We start from the raw sequence: 21,829 nt of genomic DNA on the forward strand, positions 1-21,829 counted from the left end.
AACTAAAATTGTCTTTTATTTCTTTTTTTATTATTATTTTTTTCTTGCCTTCCCTTCCCTACCATCAGCATTTTAATAATATTTTTGTGTGTTTTATCTACTTGGAGTTAGGGTTGGGTAGATGGGCTAGTTTAACTATGGGCCTATTTTACAAATTCTACTATTATTTTTTTTGTGGGATTATTTTATAAATACACAAATACAATAAAAAAAATTACAAAAATACAGTTTTATGGAATTTTAAATATTTTTACGATTTTTTTAATTTTATTTACAGAAAATACGGTCTTTTTATGTTGCACTCTTGTTAATTTATTGTTGATTTTTTGTTATATGTATGTTACTTTTTGTTGTTTTTTGATGTTATTTAGTTAATATTTTTATGTTACTTTTATGTAATTTTTTTGTTATTTTCGTGTTGTTTTTATGGGAAATTATAAAAATATAAAAAAAAATTTAAATATAAAAATGTATTTTTTTTTTACAAATTGTGCCTTATGTAGATCTTTTTTTTTTCTTTTTGAATTTTTACACCACATAATAAATAACTAAATTTTAATAATTTTTTATACGATTGTACAGTAAAATATTTGTTAAAAAAATATCTCATTAATTAAAAAAGAAAATGCAAAAAAGTAAAACACGAGCCCCTACAAAAAACAAACTTACCAACCGCAAAAAAGAAACTTATGAACCGTGGTCTATATTTTGAGAAAAAAAAAGTTAGAAAAAAAAATTGAAAGGATAAAATTGTAAAAATTTAAGAATTTTTCTAAGAATTTGTTTTGCTAAAGGTGTGTTTAGTAATATTTTTTAATTAATTTTTTATTTTTAAAATTAAAAAAGTAAAAAAAATTTTCTAAAATCATGTTCTATAAATTTATTTTTACTTTTTTAATTTTTTAATTAAAAATCTAAATTTTAAAAATAAAAAAATTACTTTTAAATCTGATCTGACTTAAATAAAATCAATAAATAAAAATAAAAATAAAATTTACAGAATACACTTTATTTTTTATTTTTAAAATTAAAAAACAAAAATAATTATAAAGCACATTTTGATTTTTCAAAAATAAAATTTAAAAACAAAAAATTTATTATTTTATTTTTATTTTTGTGATTAAAAAATTTAAAAACAAAAATGATTACTAAAACCACCTAATTTGTTAAGAGGGTCAGCAGGCTTTGCTGGTGAGTTTAAATTTTTAGTAAGTCATTTATAGAAAAGTGGTGTACTATAATTAAGAATGTATTATATATCCTTCTCTTCCTTTTAACTATGTGACAATATTTTAACTCAATAGTTAATATTTTAACTATGTGACAATATTTGGATAAATGCTATCCAAATGCCAAGTTATTAAATCTAAAAAATAAAACTGCCCTTTACTAACTCTACACTATATTTGCACAATGTGGTCGATTTATTTGGTCTGACAGCAATTTTCTCAAATTAGATGGCATATCTCTTTAATTTTCATGTTTCTCAAAAGAGTGTTGCTGTGTTTAGAATCATGGGGTTTCATCTCAAAACTAATTGGTAATGAGTAGAGTAGCCCATGTTCAATTATTTATTATTTATTCCATGTGAGACAATGTCCACAATATTCACCCTCAAAATGATAGTTATTTTTTGCTCATTAATCTTGAACTGTATCAGAATGAACATGATCTCTATCTGTATAGGTGCAGATCGGATAGGATCACTTGTCCGCAAGAGATATGACTCTGATACCATATTGAGAATTACGAAGTTACATCTTAAAACCAATTGACAATAAGTAGAGTAACCCATGCTCAATTCTTTATTTCATGTGGAACAATGTCCACAATATCCTTAAAGTTTGACACCAGCAGTTGCAGAACAAGTTCCATGGAAAGCACCTCCTTAAGTTCAACTTAAATTGAACGTGAATGTTGCTATACACTTTGCTACAAACCAGATTGGATTAGGAGACATTATTCGTGATTCCAATGGTTATGTGTTAGCTGCTACCTGCAAGAAAACTGATGGTAACCTTCGGCCCCAAGAGATGGAAGTAAAGGCATTATTTTATGGCTTACAATAGGCTAGACAAATGAATATGCCTTTACATGTTGTGGAAACTGACTGCTTATCTCTTGTGCACTCACTTCATGGTTTAACATCGAGATCTTCTTCTGTTGGAACTTTGTATGAACTTATGTAAAAATAGAAAAGTGAAGTGTGTGAGTAGGAGTCCCACATGGGATAGTAGGGGTGTTCATCCGATCCAACCCGCACTTTTTTGGTCAAACAATATCCAATCCGCACTAAGTGCGGATTTCATATTTTAGATCCAATCCGATCCGCATAAGAGTTTAAATCCAATCCAATCCAATCCGCAATAGTGCGGATTGGATCGGTTATTTTGGATCGGTTATTTTTTTAATAATAGTTTATTTAATATTTCATAGAAAAAGAATTTTTTTAAAAAAAAAAAACTATTGTTTCTTAATCTCCAATAATAATCTATTTCCATCTCTATTTATATACAAATTAAACCAATACACACATATATATATATATCAATATATGTATACTTATCTTTAGATTTACACTAAAATATATATGTATCTATTACTAAAATAAATAAGTTAGTATATACATATTTAAACTTTATGTGTATGTGTCTATGTGAAGAAGAATTATTTTTCTTGTGTTTTTTATTACAAAATAAATAAAATACACCAACTCAATATATTACTAAAAAAGATTAAGAAATTAGAAGTTTGTATCTTTTTTTAATTAATATATATTATATATTATAATTTTTTAAAAATATATATAATTAAGTGCGGATTGGATTGGATCGATTACTTTTTGAGATCAAACTACATCCAATCCGCACAAGTGCGGATTTTAAATTTTTCAATCCAATCCAATCCGCACAAGTGCGGATATCCGCATTTTGCGGATTGGATTGGATTGGATCGTGCGGATTGGATTGGATCGGATACTTTGTGAACACCCTTATGGGATAGAAACACTACATTTGAAGTGTATATCTAGTGCAAGTTTGAGATATGGGTTTGGGCCCCAAGGGGTACCCAGTTTTGCGCGCATGGGTGAGGACTCACACACTGGACCACCACACACGCGCGTGCGCGCCGCCGTCCGACCGAGCCGGGCCGGGTTGGCAGGTGAGGTGTCACTTTATTTTTTAAAGAAAAATTATTTAATTAAATAAAGATTTATTTTTTATTTATTTATTTATTAATTAATTTTAACACGTGATCGGAAGAGGTAAAACGCGATCAGTCAATGATCTGCCTTTTCCTCCCACGATCCAACTCCTCCACAAATGATAACATTACCATTTTCTTACCGTTTTTTCTTAGATCGACTTCTATATAAGTCATATCAGAACAACATAAATATACATCTTTTCCAACATTAAAAAAATTCTTTTCTTTCTACCTTATGATTTTTCTCAGAGCAAACAGTAGGGTGTTATAGAGCGATACAGTTCGGTGCAGAACCTATCGTACTTATACAAAGGCTGTTTTATCCTGGGACGTCGTGGTTGCTAGACTGCCGTGCACACTTCGGGCAGAGCCGCGAAACATCTTAAAGAGAGCGACATTGTCCGCGACTCAGCCAGATTATTCTATCGGTAATTCGTTCCAATTTTATTGTATTTAATTTCGGTATAACAATTTTAAGACGTTAAGTTCTGCTATGGCTGCTACCGATGAATTTTCTGGCTCTGCTTCTAACGATATTAACAAGCCTTTCCGTTTTGAGGGATTACATTTTAAGCGATGGAAACAGAAGATGTTGTTCTACCTGACGATGAAGAAAGTTGCTTTCGTTCTCACTGCTTTGAAGCCGGTTGTCTCTGAAGCTTCTACCGACAAGGACAAAGAGGCTGAACGCGAGAAGCAACAAAAGGATTGGACTCTTGGGTCAAAAACAACTTTCTCTGTAAGATTTTAACGATTTATCTGACGATCTGTATGACTATTATAATTCAGATAAATCGACAAACGAAATATGGGATGCTCTGCAAAAGAAATACGATACTGAAGAAGCTGGAACTAAAAAGTATGCTGTCAGTCGCTACCTCAAGTATCAAATGGTGGACGACAAACCTGTGGAAGCCCAATCTCACGAGCTTCAGAAAATTGCACATGAGATCATCTCAGAAGGTATGACTTTAGATGAACAGTTTCAAGTTGCTGTATTAATTGATAAGTTACCCCCTTCCTGGAAGGATTTCAAAAGTACTCTCAGGCATAAGACTAAGGAATTTTCCTTAGAAAGTTTGATCACCCGCCTTCGTATAGAGGAGGAAGCAAGAAAACAAGACCATAAAGATGAAGTGCTTGTTGTTTCAAACAACAACACTAAGAAATCCACATCAGCAGTTCTGAAGCCTAATGGCAAAAATTTTAAGAATCAGAGCCGCAACTCGAATTCCAATTCTAACCGCAACAACCCTCCTCCTAACAATAATCAGAGTTGGAACCATAATAGGAACCAACATGGAAGGCAGCCACCTCCACATAAACAGAATGACCCCGCACAGTTTTTGTGTTACAACTGTAACAAGCCGGGTCATATGGCACGAAAGTGTCGAAACAAGCCTAGCACTGCTCCGCAGACTAACTTGACTGAAGAAGCTTTTACAGCTATGATATCTGAGATCAACATGATTGGTGGATCAGAAGGGTGGTGGGTAGACACTGGCGCCTCTCGCCATGTCTGCTATGATCGTGCTATGTTTAAGACATACACTGCTGCTGATGACAAGAAAGTGTTGTTGGGAGATTCTCACACCACTATTGTTGCTGGAACTGGAAACGTGGAGCTAAAGTTTACCTCGGGAAGGACCTTATTGCTGAAAGATGTAATGCACACTCCCGAGATGAGAAAGAATCTGGTTTCTGGTTTTTTGCTTAATAAGGCTGGGTTTACTCAAACAATTGGGGTTGATTTGTACACCATCACTAAGAATGGTACTTTTGTGGGGAAGGGTTATGCTACTGATGGAATGTTTAAATTAAATGTTGAATTTAATAAAGTATCTTCTTCTGCTTACATGCTGTGTGATTTTAATGTTTGGGATTCTAGACTTTGTCATGTTAATAAACGTATCATTAAGAACATGAGTAATATTGGCTTAATCCCGAAAATGTCAGAAAAGGATTTTGAAAAATGTATCTTTTGTAGTCAAGCAAAAATAACTAAGACACCACATAAATCAGTTACTAAAGAAATTGAACCTTTAGATTTGATACATTCTGATATTTGTGAACTTGATGGAACGCTAACCAAAAATGGTGAACGTTATTTTATTACTTTCATAGATGATTGTTCTGACTTTACTTATGTGTACGTGATGAAAAATAAAAATGATGCACTTGACATGTTCAAATTATTCGTAGCTGAAATTGAGAATCAATTTAATAAGAAAATAAAAATGCTTCGTAGTGATAGAGGAACTGAATGTGAATCAAATTCGTTTATTGAATTTTATAATTCACATGGTATGATACACGAAATGACTGCACCATATTCACGTGAAATGAACAGTAAAGCTGAAAGAAAAAATAGAACATTTACTAAATTAGTTGTGGCTATTTTGTTGAATTCTGGTGCTGCATCTCACTGGTGGGGTGAAATTTTATTAACTGTTTGTTATGTTCTGAATAGAGTTCCTAAAACTAAGAGTAAAATTTCACCTTATGAAATCTTGAAAAATAGGCAACCAAATGTGTCTTATTTTAGAACCTGGGGATGTTTAGCTTATGTTAGGATTCCTGATCCTAAGAGAATAAAACTAGCTAGTAGAGCCTATGAATGTGTATTTATTGGATATGCGGTGAATAGCAAATCATATAGATTCTATGATCTGAATGCACATGTTATAGTGGAATCTAATGATGGTGAATTTTATGAACATAGATTTCCCTTTAAATTAAGAAATAGTGGGGGTACATCTACTAGCAATGTCCCTACCATTAGGAATAATGAGCACACTGAGAGTAATGAAATAGAACCTAGAAGAAGCAAGAGAGCTAGAGTAGAAAAAACTTTTGGTTCAGATTTTTGTGCTTACACCTTAGAGGAGGATCCTGCCAACCTCCAAGAAGCTTTGTCTTCCATAAATGCTGACCTGTGGCAAGAGGTCGTTGATGATGAAATAGACTCACTTATTAAGAACAAAATCTGGCATTATACAAACTTACCACCCGGGTGCAAAACTATAGGTTGTAAGTGGATTCTGAAAAAGAAATTAAAACCTGATGGAACTGTTGACAAATACAAAGCTCGCTTAGTAGCAAAGGGTTTTAGACAAAGAGAGAATGTAGATTTCTTTGACACTTTTTCACCTGTCAGTAGAATAACATCCATTAGAGTTTTAATTTCTCTGACTGCTATAGACAATTTAGTTGTGCACCAAATGGATGTTAGGACAACGTTCCTTAATGGTGAATTAGAAGAAGAAATATACATGGATCAACTTGAAGGGTTCGTGATCCCAGGCCAGGAACATAAGGTTTGCAAGTTAGATAAATCTCTGTATGGTCTTAAGCAGGCACCTAAGCAATGGCATGAGAAATTTGACAATTTAGTTATCTCAGATGGCTTCAAAGTGAATGAAAGTGACACATGTATTTACTATAAATCTGATAATGACATTTGCACTATTATATGCCTATATGTGGATGATTTGCTTATATTTGGTTCAAATATCCATTCTGTTAATGCTGTGAAATCATTATTATATGCTAACTTTGATATGAAGGACCTCGGAGAAGCTGATGTAATTCTTGGTATTAAGATTACTAGGTCTGAAAAGGGAATTTCTTTGGATCAATCTCATTACATTGAGAAGATTCTCGAGAAATATAATTACTTTGACTGTAAACCTGCTTGCACACCATATGATCCAAGTGTAAAACTATTCAATAACATTGGTGATGGTGTGAGACAATCTGACTATGCGAGCATCATTGGCAGTCTTCGATGTGCCACTGATTGTACGAGACCCGACATTGCCTATGTCGTGGGATTATTTTGCAGGTTTACCAATAGGCCTAGTATAGAGCATTGGCATGCTATTGAGAGGGTAATGAGATACCTTAAGAGAACCATGAACCTTGGATTGCACTATCAAAGGTTTCCAGCTGTCCTTGAAGGATACAGTGATGCAGACTGGAACACTTTGTCAGATGACTCCAAAGCTACAAGTGGCTATATTTTTAGCATAGCAGACTATTTTAGCACAGTCCACCATGGAGTCTGAAATGATAGCACTAGCCTCTGCTAGTGAAAAAGCAGGTTGGCTTAGAAGCCTGCTAGCTGAGATCCCTTTATGGGAAAAACCGATACCAGCTGTGTTGATCCATTGCGATAGTACCGCGGCTATTGCAAAAGTCCAGAACCGTTATTACAACGGTAAGAAATGACAAATCCGTCGTAAGCACAACACTGTTAGAGAGTTCCTCTCAACAGGAGCTGTTAGAGTGGATCATGTACGCACTGATGACAATTTAGCAGATCCTTTGACGAAAGGACTAGCTAGAGAAAAAGTCTATAAAACTTTGAAAGGAATGGGACTATTGCCCTTAGAAAGATGAGTCACTCATAATGGTAACCCAACCTAATGACTGGAGATCCCAAGAATTAGGTTCAACGGGTAATAACAAGTTATGAGGTGATATGTGTTGATCATGCTATTATTATACGAGAAGCATGAAGTCCTGAAGCGATAAGATGATGAGTTAATAGAAACTCTTAATGAGATCTATACTCTATGTGGAGTGGAGTACCGAGCTACAAGAGTACTCTTGATAGACTCACCTATGTGAATGTGGGAGTGGGGCCGCTTCCTATGAAATTTGGGGCAAAATTTCTAGAGCGTTCACTATACTGGGATAGACGTGCATGGCCATTAACGCACGGGCTTATTTGAATACACCCTTGAAAGATTGGTGCGTGGGACGACGTTAGAGATAGAGTTCAAGACTTCGAGTCACTCTAGTAAAATCTAAATCGTATTTACTATGCAAGATTCAAATCGAAAAACATCTTTGCTGAAGCACTGTCTTATTGTTTGATGTTGCTCGAGAAAATATTTTTAAAAATTTCAAGTGGGGGATTGTTGGAACTTTGTATGAAATTATGTAAAAATAGAAAGTGAAGTGTGTGAGTAGGAGTCCCATATGGGATAGAAACACTACATTTGAAGTGTATATCTAGTGCAAGTTTGAGATATGGGTTTGGGCCCAAGAGTACCCAGTTTTGCGCGCATGGGTAAGGACTCACACACTGGACCACCACACGCGCGCCGCCGTCTTACCGATCCGAGTCGGGCCGGGTTGGATTGGCGGGCGGGTGAAGTGTCACTTTATATTTTAAAGAAAAATTATTTAATTAAATAAAAATTTATTATTTATTTATTTATTTATTAATTAATTTTAACACGTGATCAGAAAAGGTAAAACGCGATCAGTCAATGATCCACCTTTTCCTCCCACGATCCAACTCCTCCCCGAACGATAACATTACTGTTTTTTCTTGGATCGACTTCTATAAGTCGTATCAGAACAACGTAAATATACATCTTTTCCAACATTAAAAAAATTATTTTCTTTCTACCTTACGATTTTTCTCAGAGCAAATAGTAGGGTGTTATAGAGCGATACAGTTCAGTGCAGAACGTATCGTACTTATACAGAAGTTGTTTTATCCTGAGGACGCCGTGGTTGCTAGACTGCCGTACACACTTCGAGCAGAGCCGTGAAACGTCTTAAAGAGAGTGACATTGTCCGTAACTCAGCCAGATTATTCTATCAGTAATTCGTTTTAATTTTATTGTATTTAATTTCGGTATAACATCTTTATTTTAAGATCTTATTGTTGATGTTAAAATTTAATTATTCTATTTTCTTTTTGTTTCTCATGTTAGTTGTGATGCAAACCAAACTGTTCAAATGACTTGACTAAACAAGCTTATTGGTTAGGTGAAATCCCTTATTTTTATTTCTAAACTTATAATAAGATAATTATTCTCAAAAAAAAAAAAACTCTACACTATAAACTTGCATATATCCTATTCGAAACTGAGTTACATAAATATATATTCGTACATATTTAAATATATATAGTTTGATTATAAGTAGCTATAGTCACTCAGAGCCAGTGCCCGTAACGCCGAGATCTTGGTTTTTGTCGTCGTTGGCAGCACCGAAAACGGGACCGCCTTTACCGGCGGCATCAGGAACCTTATCCTGGATTTTATCGATCTGAATGCCTCCTTCGTCCTCCCGCGATTTCAACTCGATCTTCGTTCTGTTCTCTCCTCCCTGTGTCGATTCGTAAGTCGTTGCCGTTTTCGAATTCTTTGGCTGAGCTCCTTGTGCCCCTGACATCTTTATTTATTAATTTGATCTAATTATATTGCTTTATAATTTCAGAACCGTTCTACTATATACATATATATTAACAATGATGATGGTATTGTTTCGATCCAGTTAACGTACGTGGCCTCTAGTACTAGTCGTGGCTAACTATTGCCACGCCAAGTGGCGCTCCATAAAATGTGATTTTGGACACTTGGCATTTTGTTCAAATCTCAATGTGTAAGAGTCACTATTGATTAGACCACGTGTATGTTAACCATGCATGCACGTGGTATGTGAATATTGGTTCTTATCCTTAACAGAATTGGGACCTAAACATGTATTCCTAGAGGCTAGAGCATTTGCTATACGTAGCAGATCTCACATTGGTTCTTTAAGAACCGAATGTTATGGTGTTGCTGTATTCAATGTACTCTATAGAATCAAAATGATATGTAAAAAGAGTATTTAACATCAAATAAGGGTGTCTACATAAGGCTTACCAAGAAGCCAAGTAAAGCACCAGCAATGACTTTAATTTCGGTATGACCAATCGATTCTTTTAGTGAATATAGCTAGAAATTTTTTCTAATCCTACCTCAATGTCATCTGCCAGCTCTCTGACTTTTGCACTAAAAAGGCGTTTCTAGTTTTTGATGTTGAAGAATTTAATTCATTTTTTGGATGAGTAGTTCAAGGGCAATGATTGACAATCAAAGCCATCTATGCCCTCGGCATGAGTTGAGCTTTCTCGATTTGGGCTTTAGGATTTCGTTCAGTGTCTTTGCATGAACTCCTACTTCTCTTCTAACACCCTGTAAGAATATGGATAATAATGCTTCCTAGTTTCAGTTCAGGTAATAACAACATGCGAAAAAGAAACAATAGTAGCAATTTCAAACAAGAATAACAAATGTAGCAAATGAGAACTTCATATGATTAAGAATGACATTGCACTAAGTTAATCCAGTTCAATTTTTGATGATTAAGTATGACATTGCACTAAGTTATATTCTTAGTTAGAGAAGATAGTGAAAGACATGAAAATTCATCGATCATGTCATAACAAGTAGAACAATTAATGACCATATTGCCAATATCACCTAAGTTATCTTCAACTATTCATGAGATGAGATGAATAAGATGCAATGGTCTGAAACTTTTTATTAGTACAAGTTAAAATACTGAAGAAATTATAATCCTCAACAACTTAACAAGACGTACCCAAAGACAAAAACATAACTGCTTTAGCTAATAAGCCAGAATTCCAACCAAAATGAAACTTGACCAACTCACAGACGATCAATACAGTGTGTGTGCACATTTAATGATACCAGCAAAATCTTTTCCACTAATGGAATACCATAAACTGAATATGTTAATTTAAATTATTTCCAGAAAGTTTTAAATGAAAAGTAAAAGTTTCCATAGCAACAAATTGCTCTGAAATAGAGTAATTGGATATAAACAAGTGCAATCTAGTACACTGTTAAAAATGGTTGTTGTTCTTCTTTTTTCTACAAAATGATGAGTCTTTGGATTTGAATTTTCCTATAGTAGTATGATTTCCCAGTCATTTTGGGATGTAAAGTATATAATGAAGTACCAATTGCTCTTCAAAATCTAAACATTTTGTTACTGTATAAAATTCATTGCAACTATATCTTTTTTAAAACTCAAGGGCTTCACTGCAGAATACAAATTCTCAAGAACAAGGTAGCAAACAAACGAAAAATTTAGTGGCATTTTAAGATGTGAGTAAAAATAAATTGTGACATTTTTGAAATGTTAGGTATTAAAAAATGTAATTAATAATTAAAACTTAATATTTGTTTGAATTTATTTATTTGGAAAATATACCAGCCAGCCACATATCCCTCTTTCTCTCTCAAGTCTCAACTCCCTAACCCTAACTTATCTGCGCAATGGCGAAGGAGAAATGAAAAACGTGAGGTTGTTTTCGGCGTCGTTGGAATCGGCTTCTACCCTCGATCTCACTTTTAAATCTGGGTATGGACACTACATAACTTTATATTCTAATTTTTATTTAATTTTCCAAAAGCTCTGATAAAAACTATAGACTAATTTCATTTTACTGAAAGTTTGTTTTGATAAATTTAGAATTTTTGTCTGATGAGAAGAAGAGAAAGTTTGAAAATTTTTCAACTTTGAGAGAAATGGTGGCTGCCGAGTAGTGAGAATTCGGGATTAGAAAATTACCTTCCATATTAGGGTTTGGCATCCTAAGGTTACTATTTTGTCTTCTTGGGTTGTTGATTCGAGTGTTTCTGTAATACATACAATTGGAGAGGAAAGATAGATCATAGATAGAAGAAGAGGAGCTTACTTAGTTCAAGGAGTGTTGGTAAAAGAGGCCTCTTCACCACCAACTATACCAGCCGCCATTGCTTTGCTTTCACTCCTAAGGTGTTAGGCTCCTCTCAAAAACTATTCTTTTCCTTTTCTTTAACATATTGCGATATGAGATTTTGCAAAGATATTGTTTCATTAAACCCATATGTGTTATTGTTGTTGTTTTTAATTATTAGATATATATATTATATACACCTCTGATTTTTGTATCAACCATGCACTCTTGGTGTTTGATGAAAAGCCGAAATGGGTTTATATATATATATATTTTGGATGAGCAATAATTGAGAGTAGACCTCTCCGCATTCATTTTACAATTTTTTTGTTTCCTTAATGATTATTTGTAAACATTGAGTAAGGTCTGCTAGTTTATGTGGTTATGAACTAAATTCAACTGGCAAGTCGGTTGCTCATTTTGGAATATGGGAATTTCAGTGATGTGAAATATGTTGAATAAATTCAAGCATTTTTGGTTAACTTTCTTTTTTTTGGGGTTTGAAAGTATGTCTATTTTCCTAGCATAGTCATTTGTGCTGACCCTGATGTACAATGAAATGAGATGGTGTTACTTGAGATTTGTGTGAGAAACAGTAATTGTTTAGAAACCTTTTGGATCTTGATATGTTTAATTGGACTACCTTCTCTCTTTGTCTTTTTTTTCTTCTCATATTTGGTTCCAATGAACAACCTCGAACCTGAAAAGATTTCAAGTTCAGGAGTTTTGGCGCTAAGAAGTGAAGCAAGTAATTAAATAAGAAAGTCTCATAATGGTATAATGCTACAGTTTACAGAAAGTTCTCAACTTTTATTTTACAGCCTTTTCTTTAGGACTTTATTGACATATGACTCTGAATTGAGGGACTCCTCACTTCAGTTTGATTGAAATGTATGCAACAAAAACACCCCAGAAGATTTGATTTCAATAATTTCTTCTTTGATTGATGCAAAATGAAAATGTTATAAGATTATTGTATGTAATTAAGGATGTTACTGTAACTGGTAAGTGGCTTCAGTTTGTTCATATACATACAGTTGTTTTTATTGAAAGATGAGTGAGAATTGCTCATTTTGCTTACATATTGTTGTTGTCTTATCATCTTTCTGAGGTATACATTATATGTTTTTTCCCTTATGTATTCAAATTTTGATATGTTTGTTGAAAATTTTTGAAGTCATCTCAAGAAAAATCTAGCACTATGCTTCCGGTGGGAGGTTACCGAGTGACTAGTGACTCTGAACCTCAAGTTGGACAAAGTGGGTCATTTCGCCATACAAGCAGTGCTAGTTCTTCAATGAGAAGGAGATCTTTTAATTTATCAAGTGTGCTCTCCTCACAAATGGATGACACCATTGAATGTGAGAGTGTGTCAGAGGCAGGTGATATTGGTGATAGGGCTCTTCATAGCAACATTGACAGTAGGAGTGCAAGCCTTCGCTTTTCTTTCGATCATGTATCAGAAAGTGGGGTGGTTGTTCCTATTGCAGAAAATTCCCTTTCACATTCAAATGTGTTAAACTCTCATGACTCTACAGTCTTGAACTCTGGCTCAGAACTTTTTTCTCCTCTTTCAACTGATGGTATGGTGCAAGCTGAAAGCAAAATGCAAGTAAGTTTTTTCTTATGTTTTTTGTTATCTTCAGAAGATATTCTTGCAACTTTTTGGTTTTATTATTTTGATGATGATACTGAGAGTTCAGTCTAGATATAGTCATATCATGCCAGTACATCACAAGCTCTTGTGTGCTTATTTTGTTCATTTATTCATTTTAACGCAGAATGACAAGAAAGAAGTGCCAAAGCTGCTGAAGTACAGTTCTTGTCTTACTCATTTGGCTGTTTTTGGGATTTTGGGGGTAATATACTTGATTGCAATGGTTAATCCAGCTACTTCAATAAGAATTGGTAATTTAAATTATGGTCTTTAGTAGGATTTTGTATCAGCCTAAGAACCTCATAAATAATAATATGGTCTTTAGTAGGATTTTGTATCAGCCAAAGCTTGATTACTAGCTCTTTGGTCTCAATACACATTGGCAAGTTTCATTTCCTGCTGAATAGAATGTGTAATAATTTTTGGCAAATCAACTAAGTTTATACGCCGTATGCCCTTTAAGAACATTCTTCATTAACATATTTATACGGTTCTACAAATTTTATTCTAGAATTTCTTGTCTCCAAAATATTTTTTTTAAAAAGTAATACGTTCCCATTAAAGTTCCAATTGCTTTTGTCTTTCTCATCAGCATATCTTTCTTGTTACATATGCAGGTCTTAACGAGGTATTTGCTACAAAAACTATTTGGTCCTGGAACTGCTGGAGTAACAAGCGACGAAACTCTTCTTTATCTCGACCTTCCGTCTAATATGGTTTCTCTCTCACTCTGTGTTTCCATCTCTCTGTCCCTGTACTTTCATACCTACACCTATATAGTATTCTGCTATATTTCCTTTGTGTATCTCTATTTTGAGAATATATTGTTTAGCTACAATTATTACACGGAATTGTGCTGCATGTGATTTCATGATTATTGAACTTAAATTCAGTTTCCAAGAGCGCTTGTAACTACTGAGGTTGTGAGACTCTCTTCAAGTGAAATTACTTTGCTTTCTTTCAGGTTGGCTCTTTTCTAATGGGGTGGTTTGGTGTTGTCTTCAAAGGTGACATATCTCGTGTGTCTGATTTTCTTGCTATTGGTTTATCAACTGGTTACCTAGGAAGCCTTACTACTTTCAGTGGTTGGAACCAAAAAATGCTTGAACTTAGTGTCGAAGGTCACTGGGTTTCATCAGTGCTTGGTTTTCTAATAGGTAAGAGATGTTGATATTACGAGAAATGATTTTTGTTTGGGTTATCTACAATCATGACAAGCAGCAACTGCTGCTAGATTGTTAGACCAAACTCCCCAAGTTGGCTGATCCCTTTATAGTTATTTTCAGGTTTGTTTCTTGCTGCTTACTCTATTATATTTGGAGTTGAGACAGCCAAGGGTTTTAGGCACCTTCTTGAAAAGAAAATAACAAACCAAAAGAGCAGCATTCACAGCTCTGAGAGTATCTGGAGAGTAGACAGTCGCGAGCGTCACATAGCTGTCATGGTGGTGTTCTTTCTAATTCTATGTTTACTGTGGAGTGTGAGCGGTATAATGTTGAGAAAGGAGTTTAAAAACGGTGGCAGTGAGGCTCAGCTCTGGTTAGGCTGCATAGTAGGGCCCACAGGTGTGTGGATTAGGTGGTTCTTAGCTCGACTTAATGGATGTGGATTAGGAAGGGCGGGTTTGTTTAAATGGATTCCGTTTGGTACTCTAATTGCAAATGTAGCTGCATCATGTATCATGGCTGCACTCTCTACTATTAGAAATGCGGTATGACTATTCCTATCTTTTATGTATTACGTATTTAAAGTCGTCTTAGCAAAATAGAAGTGTAAAACACAATGCCATATGGTTTTCTTCGTGTGATTATTGTAGTGCATGCTATTATTGTTATTGATTTCTTTAATGTATGGTGCACAAATTATGTTAAGAAGTATAAATTTGGTAAGCCTAATCGATTTCGCAATATGTTTGTGTCTGAAATAGGGAAGCAGCATCTTTATGAAGAACTTAGCTAAGAGCTGTTTTTTTTTTGATACAGGTGAACACTAAGACTTGTGATACTATAACTGCAGGCATACAACTTGGGTTTTTAGGTTGTTTGAGTACGGTTTCGACCTTCATTGCCGAGTTTAATGCAATGAGAGAAAGTAAGCATCCTTGGAGGGCATACGTATATGCTATGATCACTATATGCTTCTCATTTGGCTTGGGAACTCTTATCTTCTCTATACCAGTTTGGTCTAAAGGATACAAATACAACTAACATGGGGTAAGATTCTTTCTTTTCTGTTCTGCTCAACTTGACAAAGTCCTTAATACAAAGGTCATTTTCGAAAAATAAGATCGAATTAGATAGGATAGGATTGGATGATTTTTATGTATGAGATTAGAAAATCTAATTTATCCACCTATTGTGCGGAATTTAACTACACGGAGAGGTTTGGTTAGCTTTATGTTATACAATTTCTCATCTTAATGTGTATTAGCAAAAGGAAAAAGATTAAGCTTGTATAGTTTTTTTTCCCTTTCATAATTTAATGTTGGCAAATGTTACTAATTCATATATTTTTTTTTTATATATATGATTCTGATATAGTCTTGGGCATGGATCTGTAAAAAAAAAAAATCTATAATGTGGCTGTGAGTGCAGTTGAATATACTATTGTTTTTCATATTTGACATACGATACAAATTGCTAATGTCAGGTGGAATTGTATCTATTGTAATCGACTTTTGTGCCAAAACATTTCACATTTAATAATATTATTTTTTTGAAGGATATAATTGTAATGTTACTCTATTTTTATTACATGTTCAATTGCTTCTTCGAGCTTTATAAATTTATCTGCTCAGTTTGAGAATTCTTTTATTGATCCTATAGTATGTCTTTTTATGTCTTTCAACAATTCTTCTAGAGGTTTAATACCTTTTAAGATTGCGGCCAGCCTCTCTTCCTCTGTAAACCCTTTTACCTTTGTTGCTTCTATCATAAATTTATTGATGCAAGTTCTCGAAGGTTCCCTTGTTATTTGCTTCACTTCTATCAAGTTTTCTAAGTGAGATGGGAGTTGCTGAGAAGAGGAAAACTGTGTACGAAACTCTAACATGAAAGAATTCCACGAATTAAACTTTCTTGGAGCTAATTTGAAGTACTACTGCCAGGCAGCCTTTGCCAAAGTAGCTGAGAAGATTTTACACCGTATATTTACTTTTAACCGCTTGTAAGTCCATTTGCATTTCAAATATTTAATGTGAGACAAAGAATCTTCTTTGCCTATATACAATTTTTGTGTTGGCATTTTAAACTTGGGCGGTAGGTCGAGAGCGTTGATTTTTAGAGAGAATGATGATCATCTAGTCCGGTTTAAGTTCTAGATCTATAAGTTTTGAGCCGGCCAGGCCTTGAGCGAGGCTCTTAATTGATTTATTTGTGCTTGTACTAATGAATCAACTTGACTAGTCTGTTAAGTGCCAAACTGACAAAATTTCATTAGTCTACCTAGTATTAATAATATAAATATTAAAAAAATAATTTAAAATATAAAAAATTAAAATCAGAAAAATAATTAAAAATATTTTTTCTCTTTTTTCTTTTTTCTTTAATTGAAAACCCTAAAACCAAAATCATCATCTCTCTCTCTCTCTCTCTCTCTCTCTCTCTCTCTCTCTCTCTCTCTCTCTCTCGTTAATCTATTTCTATCTGCTTGTGCATCACCGGGGAGGGACGGATTAGGTGTACTGTGCTCCGACCCTTTACAGACCCAAATGCCTAAACCCCCAAGCGTCATCGATCCCTTACAAATCAAAACGTCGTCGACCCCCTGGGAACCCAAACAGGTCGACCCCCTTCGAACCTAAACAGGTCGACCCCTGGAACCCAAACGTCGTTGCTCCCCTACAAACTTGAACCCCCCGTGCCCTGTCAAATAAAAGAGACCAAAGAATTCTTTTTAATGGGTTGTGGGTTGCAGATTTGGGTTATTTGTTCTTTGGGTGGTGGTCTTGTCGGGATCAAAAGAGAGATGATGGAGAGAAGGAAAAGAGAGATGTGATCTTTATGGGATTGGGGTCTGGCCGGGGTGGTGTGGTGTTGGGTTTTGGAGTGGGGGTTGGTGGGCTGGTGTGTGTTTTTGGGGGTAGTTTTCTGGCCAGTGTGAAGAAGAAGCATAAAGAAAAAAAAAGGAAAAGAAAAAAAAGGAAAGAAAAAAAATTATTTTTTAATTTTTAATTATTAAAATAAGGTAGACTTATAAAATTTTGCCACGTGTATACTTGTGTATACTGGGACACTTAACAGACCAAAATGAACGGAAGGACTACAGAGCAAAATAATTGTCGAGTGGGAGAGTTAAATCGTAACAAACATAAATAAGTCCGTACATGTTTAAATCTTTATAATTTAATAATAATAATAATTTAAGTATTTATTAATAAATATTTAAATTTTAATAATTTTTTTTTATATGATTGTATGGTAAAATATTTATTGAAAAAATATCTCATTAATTAAAAAACAAAATTCAAAAAAATAAAACACGAGCCGTAGAAAAATGAACTTACGAACCGCAAAAAACAAACTTATGAACTGTGGTGGACCTATCCTACATTTTGAGAAAAAAAAGTTTGAACGAATAAAGTTGTAAAAATTTAAGAATTTTTCTAAGAATTTACTTAGCTAAAATGTTAAGAGGGTCAGCAGAATTTGGTGGTGAGTTTAAATTTTTAGTAAGTCATTTATAGAAAAGTGGTGTGCTATTATAATTAAGAATGTATTATATATCATTCTCTTCCTTTTCTTCTTCAGTGGGATTGTAACATTGGTGGTGCCTATAGTCTAACTAAGGTTGCACTTTGAATTAACATTAACTCATTAGTTAATATTTTAACTATGTCACAATATTTGGATAATGCTATCCAAATGCCAAGTTATTAAATCTAAAAAAATAAAACTGCCCTTTACTAACTCTACACATCTATTATATATCAGATTCATTTTTAGGCAGTCGGTAATTAATTAACATATATATTAACTTTGTTAAGAAAGAAAACAAAAAAAGCTATAAACTTGCATATATACTTGGAAGATATGAGAATAGTAGCAGATCTCACATATCAATTTAAGCATTGTTTACAAACACGTCAAATGAGTCTAAAATAAAATGAAAAAGAAGATAAGAATCGAACAGAATAGAATATAATTTGACAGAGAATTTTATATTTGTTATGGAATGTATTGATTTTATTACACTATTTATTCATTCACCTCTATATGCTGCAGAAGTAGAACCTAGCTAGCTACAAAATTAATTTATGTGCAACTCGACTATAATCTAAAACGCATATTAGTTCTATAAGAACCGAATTAAAATGATATGTAAGAAGAGTGTATTTAACATCAAATAAGGGTGTCTACAACAAGGCTTACCAAGAAGCCAAGTAAAGCACCAGCAATGACCTCAATTTCAGTATGACCAATTGATTCTTTTAGTGGATAATAGCTAAAAATTCTTTCTAATCCTGCCCCAGTGTCATCTGCTAAACCAGAAGGATTCTGCATCTGAGTCTTGCTCTCTGACTTTGGTACTAAAAGGGCGTTTCTGGTTTTTGATGTTGAAGAATTTAATTCATTTTTGGATGAGTAGTTCAAGGGCAATGATGTTCCTGGTTGACAATCAAAGCCATCTATGTCCTTGGCATGAGTTGAGCTTTCTCGTGATTTGGCTTTTAGGATTTCGTTCAGTGTCTTTGCATGAACTCCTACTTCTCTTCTAACACCCTGTGAGAATATGGATAATGCTTCTTAGTTTCATGAAACAACAGTACTAAATTCAAACAAGAATAGAAAATCTATCAAATGACAACTTCATCAACCTAAGCTCGAACCGTATGATTAATAATTAAATTGCACTAAGTTAATCCAGTTCAATGTTTGATAAGTCTACTGAAAACCATGAGTAATATAAACTAGTTCTTAGTAGAGAAGATAGTGACAGACGTGAAAATTCATCGATCATGTCACAACAAGTAAAACAATTAATGCCCATATTGCCAATATCACCTAATGAGATGAATAGGAAGCAATGGTCTGAAACTTTTTAGTATAAGTTAAACACTGAAGAAATTATAATCCTCAACAACTTAACAACAAATTGCTCTGAAATAGAGTAATATGATAAACAAGCAGTAAATTTTGATATGACATGATTTGGCCATACAAAGATTAGATAGTTTAGTCTAAATGTCTCTTTAACTTTTGCAATCTAGTACAATCCTTTAAAAATTGTTGTTGTTTCTTCTTCTTTTTTCTACAAAATGATCAGTCTTTTAATTTGAATTTTCATGTACGGCATGATTTCCAAGAAATTTTGGGATGTATAGTATATAGTGAAGTAACAAATGATCTTCAAAATCTAAGCATTTTGTTACTGTATAAAATTCATTGCAATATTTTAAAACTCAAGGGCTTAGCTGCAGAAAACAGATTCTCAAGAACAAGGTTGCAAAAATACGAAAAAACATAGGGGGCATACCCAAGTCTATACTCCATAGATATTCTTTTACCAGTCAAATTGATTTTATTTACAGATTTGAAACTAATTCTGCATTAGCAACATTATAAACACTGCACATACAAATATTTCTCTCACAGACAACCCATCAAAGTAAAAAATCACGAATCACGAATGAGGGTTGTTTGCACAAACAGACTAATTCTTCAATATGAAGTCCTCTGAAAACTTACCATAACTAATTTGTGCACAAGTCATTTTGTATGTAAATAATTAGTTTTATTCCAAATGACACTCAAATGGTCAAATATGTGATTGGACAACATCTAAGATTTAATTCCTTCCTAGACACCTCAAATAGAAATTGCTATAGTTTCCTAAGTCTCTACTTTAATAATTTATCAACCTATATGATAAGAAAGAACCCAAATTGAGAAAGAAATAATGATATTCAACCATGAACCACCAAATTTCTGCAACAGGCTAAATCAAAAGAAAAAATACCATCAAAATCTAAATCAAGGTGGCTACACTTCTGCTACTATTTAACATGCATCACAATACCAAATATTGATGAGAAGAATTTTCAAACAGATTCATACCTGGGCATCATACATAATAAGGCCAGCATAAACAACTGTTGCACCAAACAGTGAATCCGAGAATCCCCTGCAGATAAACAAACATTGTGTTTGCTTTAAATTTCAACATCTAACTAATGTAGTCAGGTTTCAAATGAATCAGCACAACCAAATTGAAAATTGTTAGAGCTAAAACTAAAGAGAAAATAGTAAGATATTAACACTACATACCTTTCAAGACCAAGGCATGTTGCAGCAGCCACAACTGCCTATCCATCAAGAATTGCATCAAACATTACAACCCCCACTTGAAAAATCAAACTACACGAGTGAAACGAAGAAAGAAGAAGAAGAAAAAAGGCTTACAGAGGAATGAGTTGAAGGAAAGCCCCCAGCCTGAATAGCAGACTTGATATCAAATTCTTTCCCATACAGAATCACAGATGTAAAAGGCTTAGAGAGTTGCCCAATTGCCGCAGAAACACCAGCTGCTATCAAAACCTTTAGAAAGAAAGAATTAATGGATTCAGTACAAATACATAACATAAATCACACCAAACAAGTTGTAACGAAAGAAAAAAAAGAAAATAAGGAATACCCAGTATAATTCTTGACCTTGTTATGGAAAAGCTGAGGGATTTCATCCAAGAAATGAGCTTTGAGAGCTGTTGTGGGTCTTGGCTTGGGGAAGAAGAAGAATGGTTTGGATAAAAGGACATTGGGAGGGTTTCTTGGATTGAAGAAAGGCAAATTAGGAGTCTTAGATTGAAAAGGAGAAGGTGTAGAAGCAGTGGAAGTTGTCCAACAATGCAGCATCATGATTTTGGCAACCAATGCAAACGTTACTGGTGTAGAAACCAAGATCCATTATTCATAATCATATGAGTGAAACAACATTGTTTTTAGGCCTCTCGTTTGGGAGAAAAAATAAGATGTTAAAGGCGGAAAGATGCCAAATTAGGGGCACATTTGATTAAAACGACAATAAAACGTAACCCAATTACAAGAGCACACCACATTGCACATGCCGTCCAAGCAATAATTATATTATTTAATACAAGCTAATTAGGATTTTTTTCCCTAAATTTTCACATGTACTAAATCGTGACCCCTGAACTTTTTTGTCCGTTAAAAATTCTCTCTGAACTATTGAGATTGTTAGATTTAAAGACTTTGTTTAATTTTATTCAATTTTACTGCTTCAGTGATTGTTTATGTACTAAATCATGCTCCCCAAATTTTGTATCTACCAAATTATGCTCTTCAAATTTTGATATGTACTAAATTATGTCCCCTGAACTTTTATCCATGTTAGAATTTTTTTACTAAAATTAGACAAAAGTCCTTAAATCTAACAATCTCAATAGTTCAGGGGGCATGATTTAGTACATGTCAAAG

The 21,829-nt window shown here is 33.8% G+C and overlaps 3 protein-coding genes across 5 annotated transcripts; 1 reads left to right on the forward strand and 2 right to left on the reverse strand.

Annotated features, from left to right (window-relative positions):
- Positions 1-9,060: 9,060 nt before the first annotated feature.
- LOC115705902 (uncharacterized) lies at positions 9,061-9,478 on the reverse strand. Its single transcript, XM_030633365.2, has one exon. It carries the CDS (start codon positions 9,400-9,402, stop codon positions 9,160-9,162), a length of 243 nt encoding a protein of 80 aa, XP_030489225.2. The 5' UTR covers positions 9,403-9,478; the 3' UTR covers positions 9,061-9,159.
- LOC115708183 (uncharacterized) lies at positions 9,061-21,453 on the reverse strand. Of its 2 annotated transcripts, none has more exons than XM_061108495.1 (5): positions 21,047-21,452; positions 20,798-20,932; positions 20,663-20,700; positions 20,453-20,519; positions 9,061-10,187 (listed from the first exon to the last, which is right to left on the reverse strand). In XM_061108495.1, exons 1-5 carry the CDS (start codon positions 21,248-21,250, stop codon positions 10,086-10,088), a joined length of 546 nt encoding a protein of 181 aa, XP_060964478.1. In that variant the 5' UTR covers positions 21,251-21,452; the 3' UTR covers positions 9,061-10,085. The 2 variants fall into 2 exon arrangements, with proteins under 2 accessions (XP_060964478.1, XP_060964477.1); XM_061108494.1 differs by lacking the exon at positions 9,061-10,187 and adding an exon at positions 18,532-19,117 and having other exon boundaries at positions 21,047-21,453.
- Positions 11,531-15,946, forward strand: LOC115705901 (fluoride export protein 1). Of its 2 annotated transcripts, none has more exons than XM_030633362.2 (7): positions 11,531-11,799; positions 12,918-13,352; positions 13,522-13,599; positions 14,015-14,113; positions 14,362-14,554; positions 14,684-15,108; positions 15,380-15,946. In XM_030633362.2, the coding sequence occupies exons 2-7, from the start codon at positions 12,942-12,944 to the stop codon at positions 15,602-15,604; spliced, it is 1,431 nt and encodes a 476-aa protein (XP_030489222.2). In that variant the 5' UTR covers positions 11,531-11,799; positions 12,918-12,941; the 3' UTR covers positions 15,605-15,946. The 2 variants fall into 2 exon arrangements, with proteins under 2 accessions (XP_030489222.2, XP_030489218.2); XM_030633358.2 differs by lacking the exon at positions 11,531-11,799 and adding an exon at positions 12,498-12,515.
- Positions 21,454-21,829: the final 376 nt, after the last annotated feature.

Source organism: Cannabis sativa, chromosome 1, assembly GCF_029168945.1.
Source record: "Cannabis sativa cultivar Pink pepper isolate KNU-18-1 chromosome 1, ASM2916894v1, whole genome shotgun sequence".
Taxonomy (NCBI): Eukaryota; Viridiplantae; Streptophyta; class Magnoliopsida; order Rosales; family Cannabaceae; genus Cannabis; species Cannabis sativa.